Source organism: Gekko japonicus, unplaced genomic scaffold (genome assembly GCF_001447785.1).
Source record: "Gekko japonicus isolate JY-2015 unplaced genomic scaffold, Gekko_japonicus_V1.1 scaffold97, whole genome shotgun sequence".
Classification (NCBI taxonomy): Eukaryota; Metazoa; Chordata; class Lepidosauria; order Squamata; family Gekkonidae; genus Gekko; species Gekko japonicus.
This window is the reverse complement of record NW_015170278.1, coordinates 447,776-461,968: the sequence shown is the minus strand read 5'-3', so window position 1 is coordinate 461,968 and position 14,193 is coordinate 447,776. Positions and strand designations below refer to the sequence as shown.

At 40.3% G+C, this 14,193-nt stretch overlaps 1 protein-coding gene across 1 annotated transcript in view; it reads right to left on the bottom strand.

Annotated features, from left to right (window-relative positions):
• Positions 1-4,319: 4,319 nt before the first annotated feature.
• Positions 4,320-14,193, bottom strand: part of INPP4B (inositol polyphosphate-4-phosphatase type II B) — a 373,171-nt gene continuing 363,297 nt past the window's right edge. The window contains exon 26 of the mRNA XM_015417726.1: positions 4,320-5,475. Within this exon, the coding sequence (XP_015273212.1) occupies positions 5,343-5,475 (133 nt within the window). The 3' untranslated portion in view covers positions 4,320-5,342. The remainder of the gene's footprint in view (positions 5,476-14,193) is intronic.

Genomic DNA, 14,193 nt, shown 5'->3' with positions numbered 1-14,193 from the left:
TCTCTCTCTCTCTCTCTCTCTCTCTCTCTCTCACACACACACACACACACACACACACACACACACAATCCTGCAAGATATTTTGTTCCTAGGACCAAAAATATTTCCCTCAATTCCCTAAAGGTGGGGAGGTTTTTCTGCAGGAAAATTTGGCAGCGGGAAAGGTCAGAGAGTCATAGAATCACAGAGTTGGAAGGGGCCATACAGGCCATCTAGTCCAACCCCCTGCTTAAGGCAGGATCAGCCTAGAGCATCCCTGACAAATGTTTGTCCAGAAGCTGCTTAAAGACTGCCAGTGAGTTAAAAAAAAAGGGTCCAAAAGCCCTTTTCCTTTAAATCACACAGCCCTAAGCAGAAAAATCTGCTAAACTAAAACTGTTGGTGAAAAGGCTTGTACATGCAACCTGTAGCTCTCTACATGCCATGGAGAAGGGCATTAGGCAAAGTGCTCTGTGATCAGGGAAGCTGAGAACAGCCTGAAGGTTTCCGTGGAGGCACACCTTTAGATAGCACAGCCATTGGAGTCCCTGGCCAGCAATATGACAGTACATGCAGTATCAGCAACTGGGCCAGGTGGAGTACTCAGGGACATCATCTGAGAAAACTGGTTTGCGGGGTGGGGGTGGATGAGACTGAAAGGAGGGAGAGAAGAATGACACAGACACACTGGAGAGGGAGAGCATCAGGCCTCAGCTTTATTGATCACAGGTTTCTCAGGCCTTGGTGCAGCACAGGATGGGGGTTATGGGTGCAGATGACAGTGAGCCTCCTCCCCAAACCACCTGTTGGGAGTAACCAAGTAGAAAATGGGTGCAACTGACAGCCCACCTGCTGACAGAGAACTCCCTAACCTGCCTCTTAGGGGCCCCCAAATCTCTTAAGGGGGCCCCCTTTTTACAGTCATGCAGGGAGACCACCTCTGCATCCCCTGTACTATGTCCCCAGGCAATGCCTAAATGCCACAGGGGCTGCCATTGTTAGTGGAACATAATCCATGGTTTGGTTTCTAAACTATGGTTAGCACATGATTTTGCATGTGTGAATACTACCTACCACTATCAATAGGAGCATTACAGCTGTGCTTAAAGTAGCCCCATTTTGCAGTCCTGGATGCATCTTTATTATAGTTGTTACTGAACTTGTGGGTGATTATTAAATCAGCTGTAGAAGAGGATGGCACTGACAGTCACCTTGCATATGTTACACATTCTGTGACAAAGAAAATACTCTTAAGTTCTGTTACATTTTTTCAGCTATGGATAACTTGTTGTTGTTGTTGTTGTTTTTAAAAAAAGTGAATTAAAACATCAAAACTGGAAAACATTAGGAAAAAACTTGGGGAAAATTAATGGTAATTTTGTTTCAAACGACATGAGAAGACATGAAAGCTCTGTTGTTGTAACAGCTCTTTCAAATGTTCAAGTTATCACTTGATTTAGCATTCTTCCAGTGATGACCACACATTTTTCAATTCAATTCTGGAAAGCAGGGATGCTGCTCATCCCCTCCCAGGATCAGATTCTTTCATGCTCTTTGATGATGGGGGGAAAAAAAAGTCAAACGCAGAAAGGCAGAAATATGAAAAATAGGAGATATTTATTTAAATAAAAATACACACACATGCACACTGAATATGGCTTCCATACAGCAATTGACTGAATGTCCTAAACCAATAAGCAAAATGATGATGCAAAAAAGTGAAGCATGCATAAAAAGCAACAAGGCCAGAAGTTAGAGATGAGGACAGCTATCACAAATATTTTCCACCTGCTCCACAACCTAGATAAAGTGTATGTTCTTTGGACTTTCAATATAACATTTCATGGTAGAGATTAATGCTATTATAGGCACAGCTCATTGACCTTTGCTCTTGCACAGTCCTCATGGGAATGAATGCATCTTACTTAGCCTGTGATAGCTGAGAAAGACCACTTCAAAGTCAGAGAACTATTTTGACCTTGCCAACAGGGTTCCATGTGCCCAGTGGCTTTCGCAATCCCATCTCCTGCCCCACCGGCTACTTTTGAAAGTTCCTTGTGTTTCAGAAAGTAGTTGGCTCTCCCATGACTTAAGAAGCCCAAATACTGAAATGTTGCATTTTATTGGACTTTGTGAACAAATTCTGCTTTGAAGTACTAGATTATAAGTGGATATAACACCTGGATATTACATATCCATAAATTTGCATTCAGAGAACAGGCTTCTTTTAGTGCCTGGTAGCATAAAATGAAAGATGGCTCATCTCCCATAAGATGAACACAATATATAAAAAAAATCAGTACTTCAGGGAAACAGTTTTTGAAGTATGTACAATGCTTTCCTACAAACACTGACCTACAGGTACACGCCATTCTTCCTGCTAAAGTACGCTAAAATATTTAAAGCGTTCTTTGGGCAACTGGAAGCACACACTTGAATGCATCACTCCTTTTTCTGGAAAAAAAAGGCAAAAGAAATAATGCACAAGGGACAGACCAAGTCTAATGGCATTGGAAGTGCTGTAAAAATGCATTCACTACAGAAACTGGTAGTTTTAAGCATGCAGAAATATCTATATAGTATTAAATAATTTAGAAGTGTCAGCCGGCTGTATATGCTAACTCAGTAACATCTTTCAGGAGCAGAATTTAAAATGCACTATACTTAACAAATGCACAGCCAGTTTCCTAAATGCATGACTTTAACTGCTGCTTGTAGATTTTCTCCTATTTCCTTGTAAAACCTGTAATAAGTTCTGAAGAATTACAGCTTTCTGTAGGTAAACTGCTAATACATTTTTTTTAAAGTCACCCAGATCTTTAGTGGTATCAGTCCCAGTTTATAAGTATCAATCCCAGTTTCAGCTTTTTAAAGCAGCACCAGGGGTTGGATCCAAAGCTGGGATAGAATCAAAAGGTATTCTGCTCATGGAAGTGGTTTTTCTATTAATGGAGGGCTCTTTCAGCTAGAGGAAGTGCTCAATTGCATGGGATAGATCCAACCAATAGTTTAGGAGTGAACCATATATAATTATTGCAAAAAACATGCTGGCATGTCTTCTTCATCTACATTCTCCTGCACACACTCCACTGGAACAAATGTGTGGTAGAACAGAAATGCAGTTCCTATTCATTTCAATGGGGCTTGTGCAGAAGAGCTGCCGGGTTACATAGGCTTCCCTTGCTCGAAAGCCTGTCGAATCTGACTCTAGGGTTGCAGTGCTCATCTCTGTTTCCAAGCCGAAGAGCCAGCACTTCTGAAGACGTTTCCGTGGTCATGTGGCCGGCATGACTAAATGCCGAAGCCATTAAAATTTCTAGTGCAAAAAAAAAAAAAAAAGGATTCTCTGACTTAATGTTGTATTGGCTTCAGCCAGAGCTTTATGTATAATTACAGTATATATGATACTATTATTTTATTACAATACACATCACAGAGACATAATACAATAGCATATACTGCTATGAATTATTCCAAAATAGCTAAATTATACGTAGTTCAATATTTCCAAATTATACCTGCCTTTATATGTCAGTTTAGACATATTTTGTCAAAAAACATATAGATGTTTACTGACATCTTTCTGTACACTTTGGTTGGTTTCTTTGTTATAGGACAAAAATTGTCCCAAATTGCATAGTATGATACTGTAGCTGACGACACACTGACTCCATTTGAGGGAGCCAATGGCATGAAATATATTGAATTCAGTGGGATCCATGTAAGCTTAACGAAAATGAGCCAAAAAACGCCAGATGGCTTTTAAACATGGCAGTACTAGAGGGAATGCTTCACTCAGAAAACTCTACAATTCTGCATCCTTACAACAGTTTTCACAGAGCAAACATTTTAAAAAGCATTTCACTTACACCAATTCAGAGACATCGGTCAGCGCATCACCTTTAAATATGCATCTTTTGTATAATTTAAAAACAAATGTACACCACATCTTAATGAGGAAAAGGACAGCTGTACAGTTTGTGTGTCAGTCTCCTACCAGTGAGCACAGCTGTCTGCAAGACCCGATTATTGGCCTGCCTGCAATTTTTTTTTCTACTATGGTCATTATGCTTGTGGAATTTTTTTTAACATTTCAGTTGGAGGCAATTCCATTTCTTACTCAAGCCACCACTGCCAGCTTTGCTGGTTAGCATTGAAAGGATGGTGAGAAAGAGCACATTTTAATGAAATATCATTGTTTCAGATGTAGCAATTTTATGCACTAGCATATCCTGGATGAATTTTTTACTGGGAACCACTATAACAACTTGTCTGCAAGACAATCCAATTGCAAATGATTGCTATAGTGCAATCATAGTCCAGTCATTTGTGGATGCAGCCTGTGAATCTCCCCCCCCCCCCAATCTGATATTCAGACAAGGTTTACATTGACTTGCATATCCATCTGTCCGGAAAGTAGCTCCTGTCTTTATATTTCATGTGATACCTTCCAGACTGAAAAAAGCATTCCTGTCATACTAAAAAGAATCTCCACTGGTCTCTCTAATACTAGAGAGAGGCTGGTTGAGCTCTGGATCCTGAAAGGCAACTGTAAGCGCTGCCTGTGGTCCAAAGGCCTTTTTGAATGAGCAGAAGGCACTCCTCTCTAGCTGTGTACCTCTGCACCACATCCCCAATTGTTCCAAAGCATCCTCCAAGACTCAGGAATGGCTTTTCAAGGGCTGCAGTGGATAGAAGGAGGCAAGAAATCCCTATTGTCTGAGCAGAACTCCAATCATGCCTCTCTGGATTAGACCTATGGTACTCATACATGAACAAACAAACTTTAGGTAAAGTGTGCAAAAATTGTTTTGTTTTAACAGTAACATATGCAGCTGAAACTGCAGAGATCTTCAGAAGAGCAGAATGTAATATCCATTTTAAAAAATATATATATGTATATTGCAGGTAATCAAAATTCAAATTCCTTTCAAAATGTATCAATGCTCTTATGTACCACAGCGGAGCAGCACCTTTGCTTTGCCATCAATCCTAAATCGACTCAGAGATGAGCAAGGCATGACTTCCGTCCAGGCTCATAGTGACCTCTACTGATTCACCCATGTCTCGGCACTTGGTCTTCAATCTGATTAATGACTGAACTTTGAATTGTGACTGGCTTATGACACACAGTGTAGTTTTGATGAAGAACTGTGTTTCTGTAAACAAACAGCTAATTTTCAGAGCACTCGATCTACCATACTTTATCACTCCCCCCCCCCCAATGACAGTACAATTTTGGCAAAAAATAGCCCCTATGTAGTTTTCCTCTTTCACTCTGAATTTGAGGCACACACAAGACAAAGCAATTTGTGTCAGCTAATGAACGTGGCTGTGTGATCCATTTTTTTTTGTCTAAAAGCTTAGGTGTCAGCTTTTCCATATGTCCCCTCTGGTGGTCGGTAGTACTTTGGGAAAGCCATCAGCTGTATCATGTTGAAAGCATACTTTCTGCATTTCACATTCTTCAGTACATTCTCTATGCGGCATCCTTCTCTGGTGAAAAGGGGGGGAAAAGACAACTTCATGAAACAAATAATAAATAAATATGTTTTATTTGTATATTGCAGAGTTTTGGCAACAATCGAAGTAAAAATAACAAAGATTCAACTCTACAATATTTTCCTCCCCACAAGTGATGATACATCTTACAAAATTAGATCCAAGGCCAGGCTCAATGCAGTTATTGCCCTTAGAAGTAGGTCATGGGATTTTTATATTTATCTTGCACTGTGGCTTGATTAAATACTTTATGATATATTCTTACTATAACTTTAGAAATATATTTGCTTTTAAAATTTTTAATAACATTTTTCCAGATTGTTTTATTTGTTTCTGCTGTACACATTAAACTTCACATATTATGTGAAGGTTCTATGGATAAGGCATTTTATTAAGTCTGGCCCTATAGATTAGAAAAGGAAATGTCTATCTTTGTCTTGTTTCCAATATGTTCAGCTTTGCAATGAAAGAAAAAGAAGACAGCTTTCTAACCACCTGATCCAACTCTCTGTGTTACAAAGAAAGGATGCTTGTTCACATACAGTACAAAAGCCACGAGAGCCACCATGGTGCATCAAGAGGCCAACAAGACTTTGCTCAAAGGAATATAAAATGTGCTTTGGAAAGCAAAAGCAACAATTACAAACAGGTTAATTTTGTTACAAAACATAACTTATCTAGTGCCAGAGAATGGCTTGACAGAAAGGGGTTAGTTGCAACAAAGAAAAAGAGTGAACTTAGCTGCTCAAACAGAAAACCCTACCAGCGAGTAACAATGACAAAGAGCTGAATGAAAACTAGTCCTTCAAACTAACCTCCCCAGAACTCTCATCCTAGCCCATCGCTAGATATCATACTATCATTGCACTATAGCAATCATTCACAACTGGACTGGTTTTTACACAGTCCACATAGGAAAATCCAGTTGCAAATGATTGCTAAAGTGCAACAGGAGACACATGCTACCTTAGATTCAATCTCTGTGTGTGCAAAGTCATATCTCACTTCCTCATACCTTCTGATTGATTAAGGGCTGATTATCGCCACAGATAAAAATACCTCCATGCAGCGAGTGTTCCAAGTGGTCTCCCAGTGTGAACACTACAAAGCTATTGCATCTAAGGAAAACGTTTTTTCTGAGGTGGTAAATCTTTTTCTGAGCAGGATAGCCCAATCTAGCTCAGTCTCATCAGATATTGGAAGCTAAGCATGATCTGCCCTGGCTAGTATTTGGATGGTAATCCAGTAAGGAATACCACGGTTGCTACACAGAGGCAGGCAATGGCAAACCACTTCTGAATGTCTCTTGCCTTGAAAACCCTATATGGGGCTGCCATAAGCCGGTTACAACTAGATGGCCAACACGAAAACAAAAAACCCCAAACCAACCACCTTGGCAATTTTCACATCTTGTTGCCCATCTGTGTGTTTCAGAGAGGAGACGGTGATTTCTGCAAACAGGTCCCCTTTGAGATGGTAAAATCATCAAATAAATGTATGAATTGGCCCTGAATATGAATTTCGTGTTTGGTGACTCAGAATCGTATCTGATTCAGAGTCACTAATATAAATTGCCTTTCTTAGAACTAATGACAGTGCAGAGAGGTTTACTAGGAGTAAGAAGCAGCTTAAACCACTTGATGCATAGTATGCTCTCTTCATTTCTTTTAAATATGAAAAAAAGGTTTACATTGGCTTTTAAGGACAAATTCTGCAGGTATGAAGATGTATAAATAATACAGCACATTTTTAAAAAATCTTAAGCTGTTGTGTTTCATAGAAAAGAAAGGAACAGAAGTTTACTGATATTTGGCTAATAATAGAGCAAGACTTAAAATAAGCCACACAACCAGCAAATGTGAGCTGACAAGCAGCAAGGCGACAGGATAGAAATGACGAGAAGTTGGCTTGTTATCAGTTAGACAGCCTGTCTCGGGATCATCCGATTCATTCAGTGTTCCCTGGGTTTGTCTGCTGTTAAACAGGGGAAGTTAGGAACAAATAAGAAGAGTGTTTAATAGAAGAAAAAGGCAACACTTAGATATTCCAACAACAGATACACTAAAGCTGGCCATACAGAATAAGAAATGTACACTGCATAATTCTATTTCAGGGTTACTTTGTGTGCAGATCAGGAAAGCATTCCAAATATTTAAGGCTACTTTTAAAGCTGAACAGAAAAATAAGTGCCCAGTGAAAGCAAGCTGCTGGTATTCTTTTGCATGTTAAAGACGCATTCACAGGACAAAAGCTCCGACAAAGGAAGAACACAAATGCTATGAAGTGGAAATAAATGGATAAATGTATGACTTCCAGTACAACAATCGAGAACAAACAGGGATGATGCAAAGCTACACAGAGCTCTGATGCAACGTGGCCTGCAGAGCATTTCCCAGCCTCAAAATGGATGGGGAATCCTTTCATTGGGGGAGTTCGGCTCAGACCCTGGAGATCCACATGCAAACCACAGTATTTGGGTGTCATTTCATAACCCCCAGCAAAATGGCTTCCTTCTATTTACCCGTTTTCCAAACTTTACTTGGCTTTAAGCACCTCCTGACACAAAAATATTTTGAACTCTTTCGTTCTTAAAAAAAAGAAAGCAAAGGAATTAATGTCCTGTTGCAAACTCAACACTGACCTGTACTACCTTAGTGACTAGCAAGATTTCCAGGGTATAAGATTTTGAGAGTGAAAGCTCCCGTTACCAGTTATCTGTCCAAGGGAGCTTTGACTCTCAAAAGCTTATACCCTGATAAACTTGTTGGTCTTTAAGATGCTGCTGGACCAAAGACCAGCTCTCTTCTACTGCAGACCAGCACAGATAAATTCCCTGAAATTATCAGTACTGATCAGTAGCTAACATTTGGGTTCAAATAGCTCACAAAAATCTAACCATGTCATTAAATATTTGATTACAGATTTGAATAATATGTTCTAAGAATTATTAGCGTTCAAAGGTTTTTTTCTAACTTAGATATAAGCATAAAGCTATGGAAAATGTTTAAACACACTTGCTGGTTTGTAATTAGTACAGTTGTACTCACTCCGTTGCTCAAAAGCCACAGGTGGCTTTTTCATATGCCAGATTTGAATAATATGTTCTAAGAATTATTAGCGTTCAAAGGTTTTTTCTAACTTAGATATAAGCATAAAGCTATGGAAAATGTTTATACACACTTGCTGGTTTGTAATTAGTACAGTTGTACTCACTCCGTTGCTCAAAAGCCACAGGTGGCTTTTTCATATGCCATCTCTAGCTTTTCTTCCCATTTCAGTTTTTGGGTTTTGGCTCCACATCTCTGACAGAATGCCATAAGTCAGTGGGATTTAGTTTTCGTTGCACTGAAAACTATTTGGTTACATTTATGGTTATATATTTATTATTATTGTATATGTGTATACATTTGGTTGGGTAGTGAGTAGGGCATACAGTAGCAATCTGGCTCTTTTGGTTGATGGTGATTGCAGATGTGGCTTTCTGCAAGTCATAGAATGAGTACCACTGTATTCATTGGCAGACTTTGCACACCAGGACTTTTCCATGTGCCCCCCTTACTGCTACAGCCCACTGAATCCCCAAACGTTTGTGCGCATCAGGAAAGCCTCAGGAATAGTATAAGGGGGAATTTGTGGAAATTTCCACCTCCCCTTCTGCAAATGTGGTCGCCAATTTCCAGGTGCCATCTGGAGAACTCCCAGAATTACAACTGATCTGCAGGCTACAGAGATTTGTTCCCCTGAAGGAAATGGCCACCCTGGAGAGTAAGGTCTATGGTATTATTGCTGTCCCTCCCCAAACCCTGCTCTCCCCAAGGACTACCTCCAAAGCTCCAGGAATTTCCAAAATGTGAAAGCTGCAGCTGGTGCAAAATGCCACGGCCAGGCTTTTGATAGGGTTCCCTATTCGGGAGCACATCCAGTCTGTGCTAAAGACATTGCACTGGCTGCCTATAGCATACTGGATTCATTTCAAGGTGCTGGTTCTTATCTTTAAAGCCCTATATGGCCAGGGACCTATATACCTGAGGGACTACCTTTCCCCACATTTTCCCCTAGAGAGCGCTGCGATCAGGGGCCCGGGAATCGGCTGGCCCTCCCGAGTCTCAAGGAGGCCAGACTAGCAACAACCAGGGCCAGGGCTTTCTCAGTGGTGGCTCCACTCTGGTGGAATGAGCTCCCGGAAGAGACCACGGCCCTGCGGGATCTTTTACAGTTCCACAGGGCCTGTAAAACAGAGCTCTTCCACCAGGCTTTTGGAGCCGCTGACACTACTAACAACTCAAAGCCTATGGTCGGAGAGCCCTGTTTCCCCTGGGACTTTAACTATAGCCTGAGCTAACCGCCTAAGACAATCTAAGAAGATCAAGGAGCCGCCTGCGAGATGAGAGAACTTAACAACAACAACTGCTGTGGAATCATCGTTACTAGCACTTTATCATGTTTTATGGCTTTGAATTGTTATTTGTATTAATTGATGCCAATTAATTTTATTTTATATTACTGTAAATTTTATGTTGTTTTTATGTAAGCCGCCCTGAGCTGGCCTAGGCTGGGAGGGCAGGGTAGAAATCTAATAAATCAAATCAAACCAAACCTGAAGTTGGCAACCCTATTTGCAAGCAGAAATGCTGGTCCACAAGAAGAACTGTGTGGTTTGATCCATGCCACTGACACTGTTTAAATACAACTGATATAACATGTCAATATAGCAAGCTTCAGATGTTAGATGTTCCTGATCTAACTGACAGTTGTCATGTGATTGTCATGAGGTGCAGTACCAGACTCATCCAGTTTGAACATGTCTGGGCAAAGCCTAAGTCACCATGACTAAGCACAGTGCTGATTGGCTGTGCTATGTATAAATGTACAGAGTGCTTATGCTCAGTGTTCTCCCCTGTATTTATGAATGCTGGCGAAGCATGCTGTCCGAGAGCTGTATATATCTGTAAATAAACTTCTTGTAAATAGTTACCACTGGACTGTGTTATGTGGTGTGCTATTGGGAGTGGCTGGTGAATGGAACTCTGCTAGAGTGTGCTGCAGCTTCTTAAATGTCCGGTTCAACTGGGAACGCATTGCGCGACACTTATGGGGGTCACAACGTTATTTTTAAATTATGATTGGTGGATCTAATGTGGTTTAGTAGCTTTGGTGGAACAGCATGTTAGCATGTTGACTTTCAGCATGATATTCTTGAGACAGAGACAGTAAGAAGATCTTTATCATTGCTGTGTGCTGGCCTTTTTTGCAACAGCATAACCTTCCACCATGAAAGGGTGCCATACCTATGCAAAGATGAGCTTCTTTAAAGCTAAACAGAGCGCTGTTTCTTTCCTTTCCTGACCTTGTCACTTGCAAGCAGTCTCTGCGCTGGAAGGTCTGTGTGGGCCTTTCCTATTTTCATCTAGCCTTTCTACTCTGTATTGTTCAATTGACAAACTCCATATTCCATGTGAACCGAACTGCTGGGAGATGGAGGAGGGCTTGAAGGGGAGAATGGGAGACCTACACAACCTCCCATTCTTTGGAATGTCTTGGTGCACTATCTGCATGGGTATGACAAGATGGAGCAAGGAAAGAAATTAGCTCTGTAGAGAACTTGCAAAGGGAAGGATGGTGCCGGCTTACAGAAGTACTTACCGCAAAATGGCCAGATAGCAATAAATATATTTTTCCACATTATTACACAAAGTTGTACTAGAAAAAAGCCTCCAAGAAACAATTTATCTCCCACCCACCCTTCCAGCATTCAGACTGTGAGAAAGAAGACTGAGCAGGAAAAATAAGGAAGAGTCCAATCCAAGATTCTTTTTAATTTATAAATTGCGTTTGTACTTCTTCTGTACTATGCTTACCTTAGACTGACTAGTGGACACAGGGATGTGATTAAGGAGAGACTCATCTTTATAATTTTAAGTGCTAGAACAGATAATTGCTTTTCAAAAAAATGAAAAGTAACCGACTGCATTTACACTGCTGTAGAGGATGAAATGAAGTCATCCCAAACAGATCTGCGAATCATATTCATAATATTATCAGTTATAAATTCTTTACAGTTTCAACCTGGAATTCCTGGGGAATATCTCCCCATGTTGCTAAATGAACATATTGCAATTTTCAATACTGGCATGGTTTATTCAAGACCGCAGCAATTAATCTCCACACAATACCAGGTTTCTGCAAGACTGCTGCCAAATAAATGACACAGAACTTGCTAGCCAAGCAACCCGCCGGATGAAGAAGACTGCATTTTGCTAAACAAAGTGTTCATGGCAAATGCTGATGTGTTAACAGCCAATGTAAAACTTATGAAGATTTTGTGCAATTGTAATTGAAGTTCTTGAGATGCAGGTTCTGCAGTCAAGATCTTTTGGGAGGGACGGAGGCTCTAAACGTCAAAAGCTGATTTGCACTGACTTAGATCAAGTGGAATGCTTAATGCATTACTGGCAAACATCTTACTAATCCTGTTTTCTTTGACCTTGCCTAAGTTCTTCCATTTGTTTCATTCTTTATACTATCTAGTGATCCATCACTTTAATGGGCAGAGCTGAGGATAGGGAAGTACATTGCTGATGCTGGGGGAGAACTGGGATCCTTTCACTACACACGGGGTCTTTCTACCACCCCCTCCAAAAGAAATAAGCAAAAGACCATGATGCCAACAAGGGTTAGTGCCTAACAAAGGCCCAAGCAAAGCAGACATTCTGTGCAGTTGCCAGAAGGGAAGGAGAGGGGCAGATAGGGAAATTGAAAACTGTAATGCTAGGCAAACCCAGAAGTAGGTTGGTAGGTAAAGCAGACACTTAAGGATGGGAGCAAAGGCCTAGAACAAAGAGCAGCAGAGCAAGCACAAGAGTGGGAAAGGAGGACTGACCCAGGTGAATCTGAGTGTGGGATATTATCAGTGCAATCCTAAACAGATTTTTAAGCTTCACTGGACTTAAGAGAGTGATTAAAAGGTGGAATTTGCTGCCATAGAATGTAGTGATGGCTACAGGAATAAACAGCATTAAAAGGGATTAGACAGATTCTTTGAGGATATTCAGTGGCTACTAGCCATGGTGACTGAGGGGAACCTCTGCATTCAGAGGCACTAAACCTCTGACTCCCAGAGCCAGGAGGCAACATCAGGGGAAGGTCTCAGCCTCTATGAACTGTTGTTGGCTCTCCAGAGGAACTGGTTGGCCATTGTTTGAGACAGGATGCTGGGCTAGATGGACCACTGATCTGATCCAGCCGGGCTCTTCTTATGTTATTAGAAAGGAGCAACTCTGCTTAGGATTGCAGTGGAAGTACCAGAAAGTCAAGATCCATGGAAACCAAAGTGTCAAAAGTCCAGGGAAAGGGGTAATTTTAGATTTTTATTTTGACAGATGGCTGCTATGCTATTTAATTAAATTATATTCCAGCAAGGTCACAAGATTAAGTAAACTCTGTTAAGGACTATGGTAATACTACCTTAGACAGAACAGATGATGGCTCAAGTACCTGCCAAGCCGCATTTACTATACCAAGTAAATTAGTGTTACTATATAAATTCAAATATAATACCACAGGATATCCTTATAATCAGACTATCATATGTTTCTCCTGAGATGAAATATTGCACTTAATTATGTACTTGTAGCTCTCCTTGAAACCAGAGAAACTTATGTGAATGTGACTGAGCATGAATGAAACCTTCAGTTCACATAGGCTAAAATATCTGTCACAGTACTTTGTACTTGTCAGCAGTACCTGGTCCTGTCTTGACAGAAAAGATAAATTAAATCCCCCAAATCCCAAGCTAGATATTGTAGAAAATGGTAAGACCGCATGAATGTAGTATCTTATTTCCCACTGTATTGTTTTCACCTCATGATGAACTAAATACATTCTCAACCTTTTGAAAATGTGCATTTTGCAAGTCCTTAATTTATACAGGCTAATGGATAAGAGAGCAGTGTACAAGAATTTAAAATGCACACATTAATTCATGTGGAAATTTTAACAAAGGAAAAGGGAAAATTGTTGCTTGTTATATAAACTGGACACAATTGTCCTTAAAATCAGGGATCAAGATCAAAGCTGAAGCAAAGGATGAAAAGGAATAGTCAAAAGCTTCATACAAATAACTTTGTCTGATGTAATACTAATCTGACATTAATTTCCAAAACTTTGTAGCTCCTGCCACAATCAAAGATGACAAAGAATTCCTGATGCAAAACAGGTATTTGAGCAGAAATGTGCTGTGGATTTAGAATTTAACTCCTTTAAAACTTTGCTTTGACAATACAAAGCTGAGGCCTATCAAAATAGACTTTTATAAAATGACAGCTGTCTTAGTATTCAATTATCTGAAGAAAAAATGTTATTTTCTTTGAAGCAGTTTCAGGCACTGAAGTAATAACTAAATTATGCTCTAATGCCCAGCAAATCAAGTAATTTATAGTAATACCTTTGGCATTCAAAATCCAGTTATCAAGGAGGTGTATCAGAATGATCAATATCTGAGACGCAGCTCCTTAGGTTCAAACAAATCCCAATCTAATCGTACAGCAAAGCTAAATGTCTGCTGAGTAAGACGTCAATGCCCTGTGGCCACTGCCCTTCATGCTGCTTTGGATGGTCTCCTCATTCCTTTCAGCTGCCCACATCTGTCAGCTGCAATGGTTTTCAAAAGTGTGAGTTGAGTTTCCCTGGAGAGACTATAACAATTCCTGAGAA